The sequence below is a fragment of the Panthera pardus genome, unplaced genomic scaffold (genome assembly GCF_024362965.1).
Source record: "Panthera pardus isolate Hobbes unplaced genomic scaffold, ASM2436296v1 HiC_scaffold_27, whole genome shotgun sequence".
Classification (NCBI taxonomy): Eukaryota; Metazoa; Chordata; class Mammalia; order Carnivora; family Felidae; genus Panthera; species Panthera pardus.
This window is the reverse complement of record NW_026526843.1, coordinates 26,613,065-26,632,248: the sequence shown is the minus strand read 5'-3', so window position 1 is coordinate 26,632,248 and position 19,184 is coordinate 26,613,065. Positions and strand designations below refer to the sequence as shown.

Genomic DNA, 19,184 nt, shown 5'->3' with positions numbered 1-19,184 from the left:
AGTTGCAAGGGAGCAGAAAAATTCTAAGAAAGAAAAACTGAGGCAGTTGCCATAAGTCAACAATAGGTTGCAAAGGACAAAAGGCCAAGCGGCCAGCCAGCCAGTGCCCTTTCCTCACCTTACCGTCAAGTTAAAGCTTTTTACAACCCATTGAATGCTACTACTTTTCTGATCAAAGCATTGACAAATCAATCGGTTGTAGTGATCTAAGAGTTTATATTTCCACCAAGGAGGTTTTAGTAAGTGGCAAATGAATAATGGAAATGCTATCTCTAAAAGAAAAAAAAAAATTTTTTTTTTTTTTTCCAGAGGGCTGATATAGCTGTCGCTCCACTCACCATAACCCTGGTCCGTGAAGAAGTCATAGATTTCTCAAAGCCATTTATGAGCCTGGGCATCTCCATCATGATAAAGAAGCCTCAGAAATCAAAACCAGGCGTATTCTCATTTCTGGATCCCTTGGCTTACGAAATCTGGATGTGCATCGTCTTTGCCTACATTGGAGTCAGCGTAGTTCTTTTCCTGGTCAGCAGATTCAGCCCCTATGAATGGCACTTGGAAGACAACAATGAAGAACCTCGTGATCCGCAAAGCCCTCCTGACCCTCCAAATGAATTTGGAATATTTAACAGTCTTTGGTTTTCCTTGGGTGCCTTTATGCAGCAAGGCTGTGATATTTCTCCAAGGTTTGTTTCCATGCCTCCTTGCATTCTGTGGCTGTGATCCATTCATGTACATCTGGCATTCACCCATCTCGAGTCCAGATTTCTTTCATTTAGCATTCCATCCAATGACAAATTACCATCAAGCCATTTTGTGTGCCTGCGTCCATGAACTGAGTGTGTTACCGGTGTTGTTTTGAATGTCCTTCATGCATTTCTATAGTATTGTATATTTATACATATTATAGAAAACATCTGGACTCTGGATAAAGGCAACATTGTCAGCTAATATTAATAATTCTCGGATAAAACTAGTACTAAGCCTTGATCAGATCAAACAGGCATGGTTTCCTCCTTAACTGAGCTGAAACATTTTCTCATTTGTCTAGAGATTGGATCTAGAAAAAAATGGAAAGAATATAGAACTCTTCCTAAAAACCCTCCTACTTTCCCCTTTCAGTGACCTTTTTTCACTTTGCTCTTAGACTGCCTACAACTATTCATTGTAGCATCTCACCCAAGTTCTAGAACTCAAACTATAAAACTACTAAAAGAAAACGTAAGAGGAAGTCTATGTGATCTTGGATTGGACAAAGAATTTTCAAAACACAAAAAGAACAATCCGTTTTTAAAAATTCCATAAACTGGACTTCATTAAAATTCAAAACTTTCGGGGGCGCCTGGGTGGCTCAGTCGGTTAAGCGGCCAACTTTAGCTCAGGTCATGATCTCACGGTCCGTGAGTTCGAGCCCCGCGTCGGGCTCTGTGCTGACAGCTCAGAGCCTGGAGCCCGTTTCAGATTCTGTGTCTCCCTCTCTCTCTGACCCTCCCCTGCTCATGCTCTGTCTCTCTCTGTCTCAACGATAAATAAACATTAAAAAAAAAAATTCAAAACTTTTGCATTTCAAAAGACATCATGAGAAAATGAAATACAAGCCACAGACTGGGAGAAAACATTAGCAAATCATACATCATACATCTGATCAAGGACTTATATCCAGAATATATAAAGATCTCTTACAACCCAATATAAAGAAGACAACCCAATTTTCAAAATGGACAAAAGATTTGAATAGACATTTCCCCCAAAGAAGATATACAAATGGCTAATAATCACATATAAAGATGCTCAACATCATTAGTCATTAGGGAAATGCAAATTTAAGTCACAATGCGATATCTCTACATACCCTCTAGAATGGCTATAATAAAAATGACAGTACTGAGTGGTGACGAGGATGTAGAATGACTGTAGCTCTCATCCGTCAGTAGTGTGAATGCAAAATGCTACAGCCAAATTAGAAGATGGTTTGGCGGTTTCTTATAGTCGGATACACACTTAAAATATGACACAGCAATTTCACTTCGCTATTCACTTAGGAGAAAAGAAAACCTACATCCTCACAAAGACTTATAAATGTTCATAGGAGCTTTATTTATAATAACCAAAAAGTGGAAACGACCCGAATATCCATCAGCAAGGGAATGGATAAACAAAATGCGGCATTTCCATCCAACGGAATACTATAAAAAGAACAGACTACTGACACGCTACAACATGGGTAAACTTTGAAAACGTTAGAAAGAAGCCAGACACAAAAGGCTACATATTATATGATTCCATTTATTGAATTCTATTTATTGAAGGCCCCATATTGATTTACTCCATTTGTCCAGGATAGGCAAATCCACAAGGAACAGAAATTACGTTAGTGGTTTCTGGGGACATAGGAGGAGCAGAGAGAAGCTAATAAGTAGTGGATTAGGGTGAGGCAAGTACGGCTGGGTACATCAAGTTCAAGGGTCAAATTCAGTCTTTATTTAAAATTGTGATATTTGTTCATCATGGATTTTTTTGAATTGCGATTTTTTTAATATTGCACTAAAGTGTTATTTATTGTGATTAATGAGATTTTGGTACCCTTTAAATTTTGTGCGTGGGGTAAATGCTTTACTTGCCTCACCCTAGCACCGGCCCTGTCAGAATTAACTGCAGATGAGCATGAAAGAACTCTGGGGGGAGGGAAATGCTCCAAAACTGGATTGTGGCGATGGCTGCACACTCTTAAATTTACTAAAACCATTCTTGGTACACTTACATTGGTGAATTTGATGATATGCCAATTTCATCTCAGTGAAGCTACCGAAAATATTGAAATGTGAGTGTCCAGGACCTCTCCCACTTAGTTTAAGTGTTAACTCACCTAAACAAAAAGTGTTGAGTTCATAATCACAGAATACTGTAAGCAAATGCAACATCTTTAAAATGAGGGGGGGGGGGGAGTGGGGTTTTTTTCTGAAATAAAAAGTTGTCATTTTGGTAAAATTGAACGTTAATCCAAATACTGACCAGAGTCCATTATACAAATGTATGGGGATTTTCATTTAGAATGTAAGGACTTAGAAGGTCACCCACTATGGTTTTACAGCATACTTCATTTTGAGATTATCCACTTGGAGCGTGAAGCATTTCAACTGAAGACTGGAAACATGGTAACCATCCTCTCTTTTCTAGTACAAGGTGTCTGGGGCAAGCCTCATTTGTCTAAATCACACCTTTTGCCGCTCTCAATCTGCTTGGTTAGATTCTCCCAAATTCTTTCACTGCCCGTTCCTTTTGTGTTTACAACGTGTGTCATTTTGTGATACCACACGGGAGTTCATTTGTTTTGCGAGTTTCTTTTCTCATTTTTTTTTTTTGAATGTTCATTTGGAGAGTAGGGTTTCCGAACGATCCCGTAATTGAGTGGTTTTTTTAACATGGCTGGCAATCTGTGTTGAGGCAATCCTGGAGAGTCATTAAGGCTGGAGATGTTACTGGTTTCTGTAAGTGAATTTTCAGAACTCAATTTGTGATAGCCCCACTGGAGTGCTGCATCCTATTCTGTATACTCAAACAGGACTCCAAAAGCTATTTGTTTTTAGAAGTATTTATGCATATTGCTTCATTAAGTAATAACTTAAAGATGATGACCTGAAAATGACAAGCTGGACAGATTTTTTTTTTTTTTTTGTAGTAGAATTTAAGCTGTGGCTCTTCTGTGGCACTGAAATATATCAAATCCTTTTTTTTTTTTTTTAAGATACAGATGTCATTATACTGCACTAGATACTGTCGTATAGAGCAATGGCTTTCAAACTCTGACTATATCCCTCAGTACAAAATACATTTTCCCACGATGACTCAGTACATGTATAGGTATATAACAGAAGCTTCACCAAAGGTTACCCTTGCAGTGTGCCATGAACTTGGATATATTGTTTCATTTTGTTTTCTTTTTTTAAGTTTTATTTATTTATTTTGAGAGAGAGAAGAGTGAGAGCAAGCAGGGGAGGGGCACAGAGAGAGAATCCCAGGCAGGCTCCGCACTGTCAGTGCAGAGCCCGATATGGGGCTTGAACTTAACAAACCATGAGATCAAGAGCTGAGCCGAAACCAAGAATCGGATGCTTAACCAAGTGAGCCACCCAGGTGCCCCTTATTTTGTTTTAGTTTTATTTTTTTTAATATAATTTATTGTCACATTGGCTAACACACAGTGTGTAAAGTGGGCTGTTGGTTTTCCCCTCATTTTGTTTTATATGCTGGTTGCAACTCAACCCAGCAACGGGGCACACAGCCCATGGAATAACACTGGTCTGGAGAAACGCATGATCCTGTGCTTTTGAGTAATAAATGATTGGTCTGTACATTTTCTACCATATGAGTGATCCCTCCTTCAATACTGTTTTTTGTGGCCTTCAAAGGAAATTATATCTTTCAGCCTCTTGAAACCATTTTATGCTTTTTAGCATATTTATTTCTCCTCGTCTTGAGAGCTCTAGTGGTTCTATATTTGTGCTCAGTTGTATACCAGAAAACTCCACTGAAATGTGCTTTCCTATTACAGCTTTTGAAATTCCTGGTAATGATATGGCTGCGCCCTCAGATTCCCGGTTGCCTTGACTGCACATGCCTGCGTTCCCCTTTACTTCTGTTGAAGGGCCACACTTAGAATGCAGACTCTCCAGAAAGCCCCCAGTGCGAACATACACCGTACACTCTGGCTTGTCCCCCGATCGAGGCGATTCAAGGAATTGTAAGAGACCACACTTTAAAGTACAGCTCTCAACTGTTATAGCGGGAGGAGATGGCAGACAAATTCACCCCGCTGCTTCCGTTCGCTGAGGGCAGGGGGACAGTGACCTTCCCTGAGCTCCCCCACCTCGCCACGTATGGGCACTTTCCCTGCGTTATCATACGGATTTTTAACCCTCAAGGCGGTGCCACAAGGTGGGCTGCTTTTCTCGCATCGTAGACCAAAGAACAGGACCCAGAGAGAGAATGCGACGGAGGCCAGGGTCATAGGGGTTCGGAGAGCCAGCGGTACAAACTGTTCCCACCGGCCCGCGCCGCCTCTCACTACCGACCTACAGGCGCGCGGCTTGGTCCGTTCTTTTCCTCGGGTTCGGTTCGCGTTCGTGCCCGGGAGCTAGTTTTCTAGTCTCCCGACCTCTGCCGAAACCCTGCCCCTGCCCGGGTTGGTAAAGAAAGGGGGCAGTGAGCGCTCAACATGCTGCCGAGCGGGTGTTCCCCCAAAGTAAAAGAGCAGGGAATCGGCAATGAGACATCACGAGGAAAACCGAGCATCATTCTGTTTCCATCCAATACTGGTACGGACGGGGGCCTAGAAGCTTAAAGAGCCCACGTCGAGGTTCGGTTTGATAGTTTCAACCACTCCCGTTGTTCAGACTGAGCAATTCCGCTGGAGGCTGAATCACCTTGCGAGAGGGTGATCCATGTGATGAGCTGAGGTCCTCTCCATATACAAATGTGTTTTGGGGGGCAGTCGGGAGAAGAAAGCATAAGGAGATTCCATTCAACCCTCTTCCCCTTGACGGGGAATGGGGAGCTAGGCCGCGGGTGCAGCCAGATGGAGGTAGCGTAGTGGTTAAGTACGTGGGTGCCGGAGCTCAGCTCACTAGATTCACAGTCGGCTTAGCAGCTGTGTAACTCGGGCACGTTACTAAATCTGCCTGAGCCTCAGCTCCTCCTCCGAGAAATGTAAAGTGCAGTACCTGGCGACAGTAAGCTCTCGGTAAAGGTTAGCCACCGTCATTATTAAAGCGGCTGCTCTTAACTGCCCTGATTTCACAAACACTAACACTTAATATGGTACTTGCGTTTGAGTCCCTGAAACTCCTTAGGAATACAGCTCAAATTTTAGCCAGTGCCGCATAGCTGATTTCTGATGAGAAATGACCACCAACCTTCCTTCCTGAATCTGCAAAGTGCTCTCCTTAAGGATTTCACCTGGTGTAAATATTTTGACTGTATTATTCTTATAATGGTTTACGGATGGTGACAGAATGTTACAGTTTTTTAATCTGAAATTTATTTCCTTTGTGAAACTTTGATAGAACCTTGCTAAGCAGTCTGAAGTGCAAGTCCTTCCAGGCAAATGCTCCCCCTGCTGACTTTCTTTGAAGCTGCAGGGACCTCTGAGGGCTAGCCAAGTAGATGTGAGGATTGGGGGAATTCTGACCCAGAGAACATGCTAACTTGAACCTGATTACTGTGTACATATTATTCCAAAGACACCACTCTTCTCTAGCCCTTCAAGATATAAAATACTAAAGGGGCGCCTGGGTGGCCCAGTCGGTTAAGCGTCCGACTTCGGCTCAGGTCATGATCTCACGATTTCGTGGGTTCGAGCCCCACAATGGGCCCTGTGCTGACAGCTCGGAGCCTCGAGCCCGCTTCCGATTCTGTGTCTCCCTCTCTCTCTGCCCCTCCCCTGCTCACACTCTGTCTCTGTCTCTCTCTCAAGAATAAACAAACATTTTTTTAAATGTTCAAATACTTTAGAGGAGTGGGTAGGACATCTGTCCAGGTTAGTTGACACCTAAATCCTTCTGTAAAGTGGAAAATATGAACAAAATGATAAAAGACACGAAGGGCATGAAATGAATGGGATGGAAGACAACAGGATTTTTTTTTTGTACTCCATTTTAAGCAACGTCCTTTCGTTTGCCGATGTCCGACCAGCATCTCATCCTACTGCAAATTCTCTTCAAAGTAGGAGTGATGTGGTGATAAATTAATGATGTAAGAGCAGGATTTTTATTGCGACTACTTCATGACTGTTCTGGCTGAAAGCCGTAGTTTTCGGTCTTTGGAAGATGGTTACTTATTCCCATCAGAAAATACTATACGAGCCAAAGATTGATTCTGCACGCTTTTTAAAAACCTGTCATAGATACAGCATTGAATAGAGTGTAGAAAAGATCCATACTTTGCAAGAAAGAAGAGGGGGAGAAAAGAGAATGATGAAGAGTTTGTGCAAAGGAGAAGCGGTTACGGTTTCAGCTCTTGATCTTGCGAAGCTAGTAAAGTGAACATTTCAAAATTTCCTTACAGGATGAAGGGTACAGCACATAGCTCACTTTTATTATCATTTCAGAGGTCGTAAAATACATGTTCTTATTAACTCAGAAACTCTACTTCCGTATTATTACAGATAACAAGAGCATTGTATATTATTTTGCGGTGTTTTTATGTCTGTTTTCCTCTTGTTGCTAATCTACTTTCATTAACTTCACGCCTCCTCTTACATTTCTTCAAAAGGTACGATATGCTCCTTATGATGCATTTTTATAAATACTAAATGTGCAGCATTTTATAGCCATTTCATTATGCTAACCTCAAAATCTGTCTTGTGCAACAAAACTCTTTGAAATGAACGTTAAACATTTTGAAGCTGCGTTAATGGGGGGAAAGAAACTGGAAAATGACAGGTCTTTTTAACTCAACTATAAAGTCTTGTCTTGTTTTAATAGATCCTTTTAAAAATGTCATGGGGCTGACCCATCAGTCACTTTTTATATAGCCTCCGTGTGAAATGTGGGTTTAAATGGCTCTGGTTTCATTAACGAGAAAAGGGAAATGTAAAAATTCTTACAGAGCCGCTTCCCTTTGAGTGCCACTGCACCTTTTCTCCGTGAGCTTAATACACCCCTTTCCATACCAAACCATGATTCTGGAATCACTCCAAAATCCGTTCTCCCCTTGGTCTCAGGAAAACCCTATCCTTCCAAATAAGGATGGCATTCACAGTTTCATTCCAAAGGAACAACAAACAGATGATAAACAATAATTATCCAAGCATGTTTGGTTTTCCTGCAACTATAATTCTCAGTTATTGTCAGAAAATTGTACCTTCTATAATTTATACACCATTCTAGATTGTCTTCTAGAAAATGTGACTGTTTGGTAGCACAGAAATGTGGGCATTTCTTTCCTGTTGTATAAGTATAGATGATTGATTTCTGATTTCTCCTCTCTGTGCCTCAGTCTCTTCATATGTTAAATGCCTCTGTTTTCTAATCTGGAAAGAGTTGACCCATGTCAACCCAAAGTAATCAGAACGGTCTGGCACACAGGAAGTGCTCAGGAAGGGTTAGCTATTATTGTTATCATTTTTATTACCCTATTACTATGGATGCTACTTTGGAACATTAATCTTTTATACGGTAAAATTCTTTCCAGAGTCACAGCAGTCGAGAATAAATTAAATATATATGGCAACAATGAAGAAAGACTATGAGGGTCCAAATTCATCATTGAAATATCCTACAAACTTTTAGCATTTGGAAGTGTAACACATTCTTTCTGGTTCATCCAGATGTTTTTATCTCTTCTGATTAAAAGGGACGTGTTCCGGGGCGCCTGGGTGGCGCAGTCGGTTAAGCGTCCGACTTCAGCCAGGTCACGATCTCGCGGTCCGTGAGTTCGAGCCCCGCGTCAGGCTCTGGGCTGATGGCTCGGAGCCTGGAGCCTGTTTCCGATTCTGTGTCTCCCTCTCTCTCTGCCCCTCCCCCGTTCATGTTCTGTCTCTCTCTGTCCCAAAAATAAATAAAAAACGCTGAAAAAAAAAATTAAAAAAAAAAAAGGGACGTGTTCCCAGACGAAATCCTGAGAGAATATAACTATTAGAGAAATCTGTCGCAAAGCAGATTTTCACATCTGAAAGGCTAAAAGGGATTGTGTTCAAAAGTAAAGCAAGGAGGGTTGCTTTAAGCATCCGGGAACCAATAGGAATTGCAGACTTTAAAAAATCAAGTAGTTTTGTTTCAGTTAATCAGTGAAGAATGCCATTTATCAAAACACCTGCCAAAATGATTTGATCAGAGTGGAAAATCAAAAACAACTGAATTTTCCAGAGGCTAATAAAAGTTTATCTTGGGACACGGGAATTTAAATTTGCCTGGACATGGTAAAATGCAAGCACAAACAGAGAAGAGCTTGACCTGCTAGCTTTCAGCCCAGAACTTCCCTCTTCCCACAGAGCCTGGAGATGTGCCAGGCTCCTATGCCCATTCTTCACTTTCCATCACAGTGGGTTCTTTTCCTGTGAGCTTTTCTGGGCACGGGAGAACATAGCTTAATCAGGCTGGAGCTCCGCCACAGAAAGAACTATCCTAGAGATAATGTGGCAAAGTTTTCTAGAACCTAGGGACCAGATTTTCATTTCTGTAGACAGAGCCAGCCTCGAGCAACATTGTCATGGAGGTGAAGCTGCCTCCGCACCAGCCCCAACCCATCACTGAGCACTCAGTGCCTTCACGGCCCCCTTGCTTCCCACAGACCCTCCCCTGAGCAGCATTCATGATGTAGGGACCACGACTCTCAATCCTGGCTGTACCAGAGCTTTCCGCAAATACTGCTGCTTAGGCCTAACCCCCAGAGAGTCTGACTTAGATGATCTGGGGTGGAGCCTAGGCATTTTTTGTGTGCCGCTGTGCTTTGTTTTATTTTGCCTCAAGCTTCCCAGACGATTCCGATGTGCAGGCAGAGTTGAGAATCACTGATGTAGAAGAAGGACAGTATTTCTCGTTCTGGTCTGCAGACCACTGCAGTCACCAGGGATGGGTAAGAAATGCGGGTTCTTGAGCGCTCACGTATTCCGAACCAGCCTTTTCGCAAACACCGCAGGTAATGCCAAAGGCATAGTTACATTTAACAACGAATTTTTCCCTTATTAAAACTTACCCATCTTGGGGTGCCTGGGTGGCTCAGTCGGTTGAGCTCAGGTCATGATCTCACGGTTTGTGGGGTTCGAGCCCCACGTTGGGCTCTGTGCTGACAGCTCGGAGCCTGGAGCCTGCTTCTGCTTCTTTGTCTCCCTCTCTCTCTGCCCCTAACCCACTCGCATTCTGTCTCTGTCTCTCTCAAAAATAAATAAACATTAAAAACATTTTTTTTAACTTACCCGTCTTCTGTCCGATTCTCTACTAACTGCATAGACTAATCCACGATAATGTGATAGGTCCTATTGAAGTTGTGTGTTAACATTTTGACCAAGTCTTCTGAAGAAAATGCAGAAGGTGATTCCAACACGAAGATTCTCTATGGCAGCCTTGTGAGGATGGTTTTGTTTGTTTTGATTATTTGGGGGGGAGAGGTGGAGGTAGAAACAAAACTTTTAGTGCCCCTCAAATTCTATTATACTGGTAGTTCCTTAGTTCCCTCGAGGCTGTCCTGTGTGCTAAGGCTTAGTTTGTAAAAGCAGAGTTTGGATCCCTGGAGCTGAGTACCTGAGCCCCACTAGCCATTTATACAAAGATCATAATACATATTATCTTATGGCTCCTTGCCTCACGCGTGACCGGCTCCACTAAACTCAGAGTCAAGAGTACTCATCCACCCACACCTACCCATTTCCCTTCAAATACGTAAGGGCTTTTGACTCGGTTTCTCCCATGACATCATCTCGCATCCGTGGCTCTCAGCCTTGGCCGTGCCTTGTAATCACCTGGCGAGCTTTAAAAAATATATATGCCTGGATCCCACCTCCAAGGTTGTGATTTAACTGGTGTCGGGTAGGCTGGACATGAGTTTTGTTTTGTTTTTGGTTTTTTTGTGTGTTTTGTTTGGTTTTTAACAAAGGTCCCCGGTGATTCTATTGCGCAGGCCCAGAAGCACACAGAGCTCACACAGGAAGAGAATCTGATAAGTATAATTATTATGTGTCATCAGGAGCTGGTAAAAAGAAGATATTTTTTCTAGAATTAAAAAAAAAAATCGTGCTCTGCAAGCCAGATAGGCCTGAAGGGCCTATACTATGCATGTACCATCATCATATACCATCACCACATGGGATGTTGTTAATATGTTACTTTTGTTTGCTGTTTTAATTCCCTGGCATCACCTACTTCAACTATACTGAAACCACTTCTCTTTCCCGAAATTAAGATAATGATTTTCGTAAACTGAAACCCGGCCCCTCCGGGTCCGGACTGGTCTTTGTTTTGTTTTGCAGGTCGCTGTCCGGGCGGATTGTCGGAGGGGTTTGGTGGTTCTTCACCCTGATCATAATTTCTTCCTACACTGCCAATCTTGCTGCTTTCCTGACTGTGGAGAGGATGGTCTCTCCCATAGAGAGTGCTGAAGACTTAGCTAAGCAGACTGAAATTGCATATGGGACCCTGGACTCCGGTTCAACGAAAGAATTTTTCAGAGTAAGTGCTTGGCGGTTAATTGGGCCTGCTGCTTTTTCTTTTATCATCTTCTCACAAAGGCAAATTCACAGTACTTTTAAGGGAGGGATGGGAAAGTGTGGGGATGTTATCGAAGTGCAGCATAAAACAGCATAATACATAAATACAGCCCTGCTTGGCTGGTGACCTACTTCATTGTTGCTTCAATTAAGACTCGTGCGCGATGTAACAAGTTGGATACAAGGGCACTGAGCTTGAACTCCCAGGTCTGAATCTCATCCCTGTCGCAAAGCGATTGTTTGTCCTTGGGCAAGCCATTAGCCTGGATCACCTTCCTTGAAAACTGAGGGGGCTGAACTAAATGATATGCATTCTCCTTTTGAGCTTTTATAAAGGTAGATATTATGTCTCAGCGTTTCACAGAACTTAGGTACTTGGCTCTAAGACTCTGCAGAGTGATAGACTATAAAATTAGATATTCTGTGTCAGACACTGGTTTCCTATCGAAGTGCTTTACACTTATTTCAAGCGTTCATATACCTGCTGATAATGCAACGTTCAAGGAAGGTGGTGATTGTTTTCGTTTCTTGAGTACACTTATACCCCCCTTCTACTCCATCATAGACCCAATCTTAGTGGGGAAACAGCAAGTTGTTCACTAGCAAAAGGTAGTAAAGCTACAGAAACACTGTCAAGAGGAAAGATGAAAGAAGATCAAAGCAGAAAGTTCTAGAAGGATGATATGATGGACAAGCCACTTTTACATAAACTATCAAGATCTTTGTTCTGCCAGCTGGACTACGAGAAAGGCTCCCAGTGGAGTGTTTAAGAACTCAAATGTTTTTCAGTTTCCCCAACCAGGAAAGTATGGTGATTAGAAAATGGACCCATTCTCTACATTACCACTGCCCGCTACTATAACCACTATAACTGGTTGTAGCAATGATACAGAGGCCACTTGTAGAGTAGGTAAAAGGGAAACGTTTAGTCTGTGCAACCAATAATTAAGCTGGTTGGCAGGTGTAACTACTAACTTTTCCGTAACGTCCAGGATAGATCGATGTTGGTGCTAAACCAGCTTACTTTAAGAAATCAGTAAGAAATGTATTTCTGCATGTATTATGAGATTTGCCCAGTTATTTCATGGAAAACCAGGAGTAGGTTTCTCACAATTGTAGCAATTAGCTAAAAACTGTTTTCATTCCCTGAAGGAGAAAGCATTCATTCTAGGGCCCTTGCCACAATTCTTATCGGCTCTGGACATCCCTTTCTCACTTTTACCACTGTTTACCGAGCAGATCAAAATCCCCAAAGAGAGAGAGGGGCCCAGTATTGGAACTATCAATGAAGACCTTCTGGAACTAACCTGGCCTTGACCCTCACCACTGTGGAAGTCCCAGAAACTTATCTAGAAATAATCCCCTGCCTACATGAAATCACCCACATGTTTCAGGGCAACAAGCGGGCAACTTCCATCTGCTGAGTAGTCAGCACATTATCAGCTCCATGGAAATTTGGTTGGTATCCACCTTCAAAAGCATCCCAATAGGCATCAACTTGCTATATGAAGTAATTGATCACTTAGGCTACCAAGATACCAGACTTGGACCCTTTGATAAGAGCCCCTTGTTCCATTGGAAAGCATTTTGCCTTCAAAAACGATTCGAAATTACGAAGGTGTACTTTAAATGGTAATCGATAGACAGCATCAATTCCCATTAAGCTTTCAAAGGCCATTCATCCATACTGGAGGCAAAGGACCCTCTCTGGGAAGATTTATGAGGGCAAAGGCTTGAAAGCATGACCAAACAGTCGCTGTCCCCCCACCCAGACCCCACCCGCCACACATTTTGTGTCTTTCTCAAAAACCAGGAAAGTGTCTGCTAATCTATTCGATGATGGTTTCATTAAAAAGCCTCATATTACCAGAGCCGATTTGAATCAACATCCAATTCTGAGCAAAGCTATTGCCACATTCTAATTGGTTTGCAGCTTCTAATGCTCACCGATTCCTAGTGACCTTTACAGCCAATGAGTAATTCGTATGGAAATGGGCTGTTATGAGAATCTGATTAGAGAGGGAGCTGGATATTTCCAGGTATAAGGAAATGCAAATCATTTTCTAATTCTCACGCAGCACTTTTTCGTTTTCCCCAATTGGTTGCTCGTGACAGCATTAGGATTCTGTGGGGAAGTTCTTCAGGGCAGCACACGAAGGTTGATGATCTAAGCGTGGAACTGAGCAATCTAGAAAAATCAACTTTTTAAGCCTGCTTGTGCTGGAAATGTTATGTAAACCTAACAAAGGGTAAGGTTGGTATCCATGTAATACAGGGGAGCCCAACCCATCCGTCTTGAAGCCATTTGTACCCTCCATGGTCTCCACCCCACCCTCCTTGAACCACATAGATCGGAGAAGACAGCCAGCCAGAACCCCTCATCTCTCTCCCAGGGACAGCACCGAACTAGTATGTCACCACCCCTCCCCCAGCCCTCACTGATCTGGGGGCAGTTTTAAGAATGGTCACTCCTCCGCACACAGGAAAAGTGAGGACCTCAGATGGCATGCCTTCTGAACTTTAGAGACTAAAACAAGATCACACGCAGCATTTACAAACACGACATAAGCTCATTTCTTCCCATTCTCACTGCATACTAAAACCACAGAGACCAAATAGTAATACCATAACACAGCCCGGGGCCAGCCCTCTAGTGCTTCCACTAAGAAAGAGAAATAAATAAAATACAATTCCTTTCTAATTGCCCTGCAGACATTTTTACTCTTCCTGGATAAGGCTGCCATTGAAATGATGGTATTTTAAAATGATTCCTTTGTTTCTCTCATTTTCCAGCTATCCTTAGCTGTTATCTTACAATCACATAAAGTCACTGGCACAGAGAGACCTGTTCCATCCGGAAAGGCAGGGAGGGACTGAGCAAAATGCACGTAGCTGGAAGAGACATCTGAAATATTACCGTGAGCCCTCTCGACTTGAAAACTGATTTCCTTAGACAGCAGCTCCAAAACTAAATGTCCCAACTGCAGTGGAGGCACCCGTGCTAAAAAACACGTCGACAGCTTTATTGTCATTGCCCAGAGAAATGCCACTATGATTTGGAAAGCTGCACCGAAATGATCATTCTCCACTAGGTTTTGGAAATTTAACCTGATACGGATTCATGTTAAAAAGTAGCACCGGAGAAAAAGCAATTCCAAAATTCTCTCTGCCTCCAGACCCCCGGAAATATTCGATGACTATGATGCTTGATTTCTTTTCCAGATACCTGACCGAATCCCCACTAAAGGTAGTTCGAGGCATTAAAGAAGGTTGCATTTTTAAATGAAATGTTTAATATTAATTTAAAGCCCTTTGAAATTCTAAATATAAAAGGAGAGGAGTGGAGAGAGAATAAGTTGCTCTCATGTGCTGGGCAGGACAGAGAAACTGAGCTTTATCTGGAGACCACAGAGGGGACTGTCCCATCTTCTGACTTGCAGACGTTGTACCACGTGGCACAGCTGAATTTACTCATGCAAACTGTTTCATTGGAACGCAAGAGTCTATGACGAGCTGTTGTCATCGATCATATTAATTTTTCTAAATGTAGGCTGTAAATGAAGAGCTCTCGAACTGATTTGAAAAGTAGTCCCTACTAAGAGTATTTAGATCCTGCTTACACATTCAGACTCTCTGTGTCTCTCTCTCTGTCTCTCTCTCTCACACACACACACATTTTCAATTGGAGTCCACATTTCCACATCTCTCAGTTATCTATTACAGGGCCTTTGAAGTACACGGGGAAAGGAGAGAAGTCTCCTTTGCACCTATGCTATGCTGACCTTTTCACATGATCGAGAAAACCAACCATTGATCTTTACTCTCTGTTACATGTTACAACTGAGCTATGTACACGTCGGACCTCCCTAACCCCTTAACCCATCCCCTAGACTCAGGAAACACGCCAACATATGAGAGCCTTTGGTTAAAAATTTTCGCACCAAGTACTACAATGGATTTGCAATTTTGACACCTAATAGACTTGGACAACTGCAACCAGATTTAATTAGTTTGAAGACACATATGATGTGACCAAATGTTTGGGGACACAGCCAAACCACATACTAGGGAACACACAATAGCGACAACAAGAGAGGAGTCTGACACCAAGGGATGGTAGGTCAGAGACATCTGTTGGGCCTACTACTTGGCAGTTTTTAAAAAAGAAAATTCGTTTTTTTAATTTTGACGTGGATCTTTTGATGCCACCTTCTCAAAACCAGTCTGTTCCAATGTCACATGATACATTGCACGACAAGACTCCTAGACCTCACAGGTCAAGACTGGGGTGGGGCACCAGACACAAGGTGAGGCTGCCGAGGCCTGACCGAACAGGCCTCAGGAAGAGGGAAAGAGACACTCAGACGGCCGTCGGCCTTTCCCGCCCCTCAGCGGCCAGGGGTCTGTGGTTCCATAGGCCTTCCTTGCAGGCAACTCTCAAGCTGGGTGGAGAGCACGCTCTCCAAAAGAGTAGACACTGGTTGACCTGACAACTGTGCACAACCGACCACACACCTCCTATCTGTCTCCAAGAGAAAGGTGGAAATGCAGCAATGAAGACAGGCTACGAATAACGCCCTAGATTCTAGTATTTATTCATCACTCTTTCAATAACTCTTTTTTTTTTAAGTTTATGTATTTATTTTGAGAGAGACAGAGACAGCGTGAGTCGGGGAGGGGCAGAGAGAGAGAGGGAGAGGGAGAGGGAGAGGGAGAGGGAGAGGGAGAGGGAGAGGGAGAATCCCAAGCACGCTCCACACTCTTAGCACAGAGCCTGACGTGGGGCTCAGACTCACAAACCGTGGGATCATGACCTGAGCCGAAACCGAGTTGGACGCTTAACCGACTGAGCCCCCCAGGCGCCTCTCAATAACTCTTTTTTTGAGCACTCTCTAGGTGCCAAGTTCCAGGCTAAGCACTGAGGATCCATCTCTGTAAACAAAATTAAATTTCTGTCTTTTACCAAATCGCATGAAAATGCTTACACAGGGCCCTCCACCATATTTGGAGGTGATTTTGGGGGATAGACGGACTTGAAATATAGGCATCTCAGGAACCTAGATGATCACACCCTCCAGGACAGCTGACAGTGTTTATTTTTATATTGCTACTTCTCTGCACACACCAATCTATGGCTACACTCCATGGTGAATAACAAAAGGGTTAATGATTCTCCATAACCCGACAGGAGGGTCAGTTAGGTGGTGAATAAAGCAGAAACGGCCTCTACCCTCTGGGAGCTCACAATCTAGAGGGCCGCCAATTTTCAACACATTTTCACACACATTACCACATTCAATTCACACAACAATCCTGCAATACGTGTGAGACAAAATGACATTGTGACTTGATGAATGTCACTGGGCTCAATGGGGAAGAGCTAGAACTCTGAGGCCAGATTGGGTCCCCTTTCCAGCCCGTCTCAGTGCCCTTCTGGTGTGAGTGTTCACAGAAACGGGGGGCGTTAGGCATGAATCAAGCTTCTGGTGCAGCACGTGCTAAGGCATCTGTATTATCTCCTGGTTGATCTTTTATTTCCCTTGATGGGTCAGTTAGAAAAGAGAACCTATACCCACTTTAAATGACATTTTCCCATGCTCTGATAGCCTCAAAAGGATCCAGGATAAGAAGCCAAGGAAAAGGAGGTCATCCATAAAACTATAGCGAATGCCACAAACACATCAAACCTCTATAATTCACAGCTGATTATGCTTTCTGATATGCCCAGGGTTATGTCATAGCTGGATAAAACTGGAAAGAAAAAGAGAGAGGGAAAAGATGACTTCTAGTTCCACATCCACTGACGACTTTCTTGTTTTTCTTTGGGTGAGAAGCATTCGGTCTCGGTTTCCTCAATGTACCGATGGGAATATTCTCTGCTCTACCTTCCTTATGGGGTTGGTAAGAGGATAATATCACAAAAAGCTCTTTAAAAGGAGGAAGGGTTCTACAAATGCCAGGAGACTTTAGGGAAAGGGCCCAACAATAGAGCAACTAAAGCATAAAGACTGTCCAGGCAAGGCTCCGTGGAGATGTGAGGGAGGGGTACTTCTCAAGAATAAAATAAGATAAAATAAAATCATCTCTGCTGGCTCAGTGGAAGAGGGGTGGGCTTTTTCCTGACTTTGGGAGGAGAGAGAAAGTTCATTTGTATCCTCCCCCCCCCCCCCCCGCATCCTGATCCCATCCCTGCCCCCATTATCAAATATTACTCCTGACCTCATCTCTCCATCTTCAGTCATTCCTTTGTGGCTTGCAGATTCAACAACTCCAAAACACACAGTTTAGAGCCGCCCTTGAAGACCACCTAGAAACTTCAGGTGCTTCCAAGGGGGCACGCAGGCCATCTGCCCAAAGTAACCAACCATATGGATTTCATTAGCCTAGCTCTGTTAGCCCTCTCAGGTAACCTACTTGCTTATGAGAGCATTTCACAGCCCAGAAAGCCTAAGGGAGTTAAGTCTTCCTTTTCTTTGAGGCTGCTGACTCTCGCAGACGAGCAGACAACGCCAGGGTAATTAACACCACGCAGGATCCCCAGATCTTTGGGAGAACTCTTCAACCCTCTTTCTGAGAGTAATTCACCTCAGGATCTCACTTTCTTTTCCTAGCCGACAAAATCAAATCACCTCAGCGCTTCTAGTTGGGCCCATCTGTTCAATTAGACCTTCCTTGAGTCCACCTGGCAAGCCTGCGCAGGTTAATTATTTCAGTTCTCCTTCATCACCAGGCAGACGTCTAAAAACCTGACCGTCAGGATCAAATAAAATTTCAACATCCTGAAGCTCAACTAATAAAAACATTAGGTTAACTAGAATGCTTGGTTGCACTCCGCTTTTGAAAGGAAAAAGCAACTCACACAAACAAAACCTTGTTCTGACTTTTTTTCTTTTGGGGGGGGGGACAAAATTCATTTTTTTAAAATTTAAATTCAAGTTAGTTAACATTCAGTGTTGTCATGGCTTCAGGAGTAGAACCCAGTGATTCATCTCTTACATACAATGCCCAGCGCTCATCCTTAAAGGTGCCCTCGTTAATCCCCATCACCCGTTCTCCCCCACCCAGAAACCCTCGGTTTGTTCTCTGTACTTAAGAGTCTCTTATGATTTACCTCCCTCTCTGTTTTTATCTTATTTTTCCTTCCCTTCCCCTATGTTCATCTCTTGTGTTTCTCGAATTTCACATATGAGTGAAATCATACGATATCTTTCTCTGACTTATTTAGCTTAGCATAATACCCTCTGGTCCCATCCATGTTGTTGCAAATGACAGTATTTCATTCTTCTTCATCACCAAGTAGCATTCCATACACACACACACACACACGCACACACACACGCACACACACCCCACATCTTCTTTATCCATTCACCAGTCAATGGAAATTTGGGCCTTTCCATACTTTGGCTATTGTTGCTAGTGCTGCTATAAACATTGGGGTGCGTGGGCCCCTTCAAATCAGCATTTTTGTATCTTTTGGATAAATACCTAATAGTGTAATTGCCGGGTTGTAGGGTAGTTGTATTTTTAATTTTTTGAGGAATCGCCATACTGTTTTCCAGAGTGGCTGCGCCAGTTTGCGTTCCCACCAACAGCGCAAGAGGGTTCCCCTTTCTCCGCATCCTCACCAGCATCTGTTGTTTCCCGAGCTGTTCATTTTAGCCACTCTGACTGGTGTGTGGTGGCATCTCATTATGAATTTTTTTTTCAAAAAAACTACTAGGTGATGTCCTGTGGTCATATGCATTCCAGTCTTCAAAGTCTTCTACCTTTTTAAACAGTGAGTAACTAAATCTTGAGAGTCTATAATATCAAGTTAGGCACCAGGGCTATAATAGTTACGTTTTCGCAAAAGGGAGTTAGTCCTCTGTGAAAATACGCTTCAACCACAAAACTGTCTTCTGAGAAGAAAGCAGTAAGACATACTAGAGGCAGGAATCATTAGGGACTTCCGGACCTGAAAAATTCTTTGAGGATTCACCGT

The 19,184-nt window shown here is 43.0% G+C and overlaps 1 protein-coding gene and 1 long non-coding RNA gene across 10 annotated transcripts in view; one reads left to right on the top strand and one right to left on the bottom strand.

Annotated features, from left to right (window-relative positions):
• Positions 1–19,184, top strand: part of GRIA3 (glutamate ionotropic receptor AMPA type subunit 3) — a 266,931-nt gene that overhangs the window by 202,414 nt on the left and 45,333 nt on the right. For all 7 annotated transcript variants that reach the window (XR_002073142.2, XM_019421825.2, XM_019421824.2 and 4 more), the window contains 2 exons: positions 310–686; positions 10,964–11,162. Coding sequence is in view for 6 of the 7 variants with exons in the window: in XM_019421825.2 (XP_019277370.1) it covers positions 310–686; positions 10,964–11,162 (576 nt within the window). In the remaining variant the exon portion in view is untranslated. The remainder of the gene's footprint in view (positions 1–309; positions 687–10,963; positions 11,163–19,184) is intronic.
• Positions 1–19,184, bottom strand: part of LOC109250727 (uncharacterized) — a 160,365-nt gene that overhangs the window by 104,074 nt on the left and 37,107 nt on the right. The window lies entirely within an intron of this gene.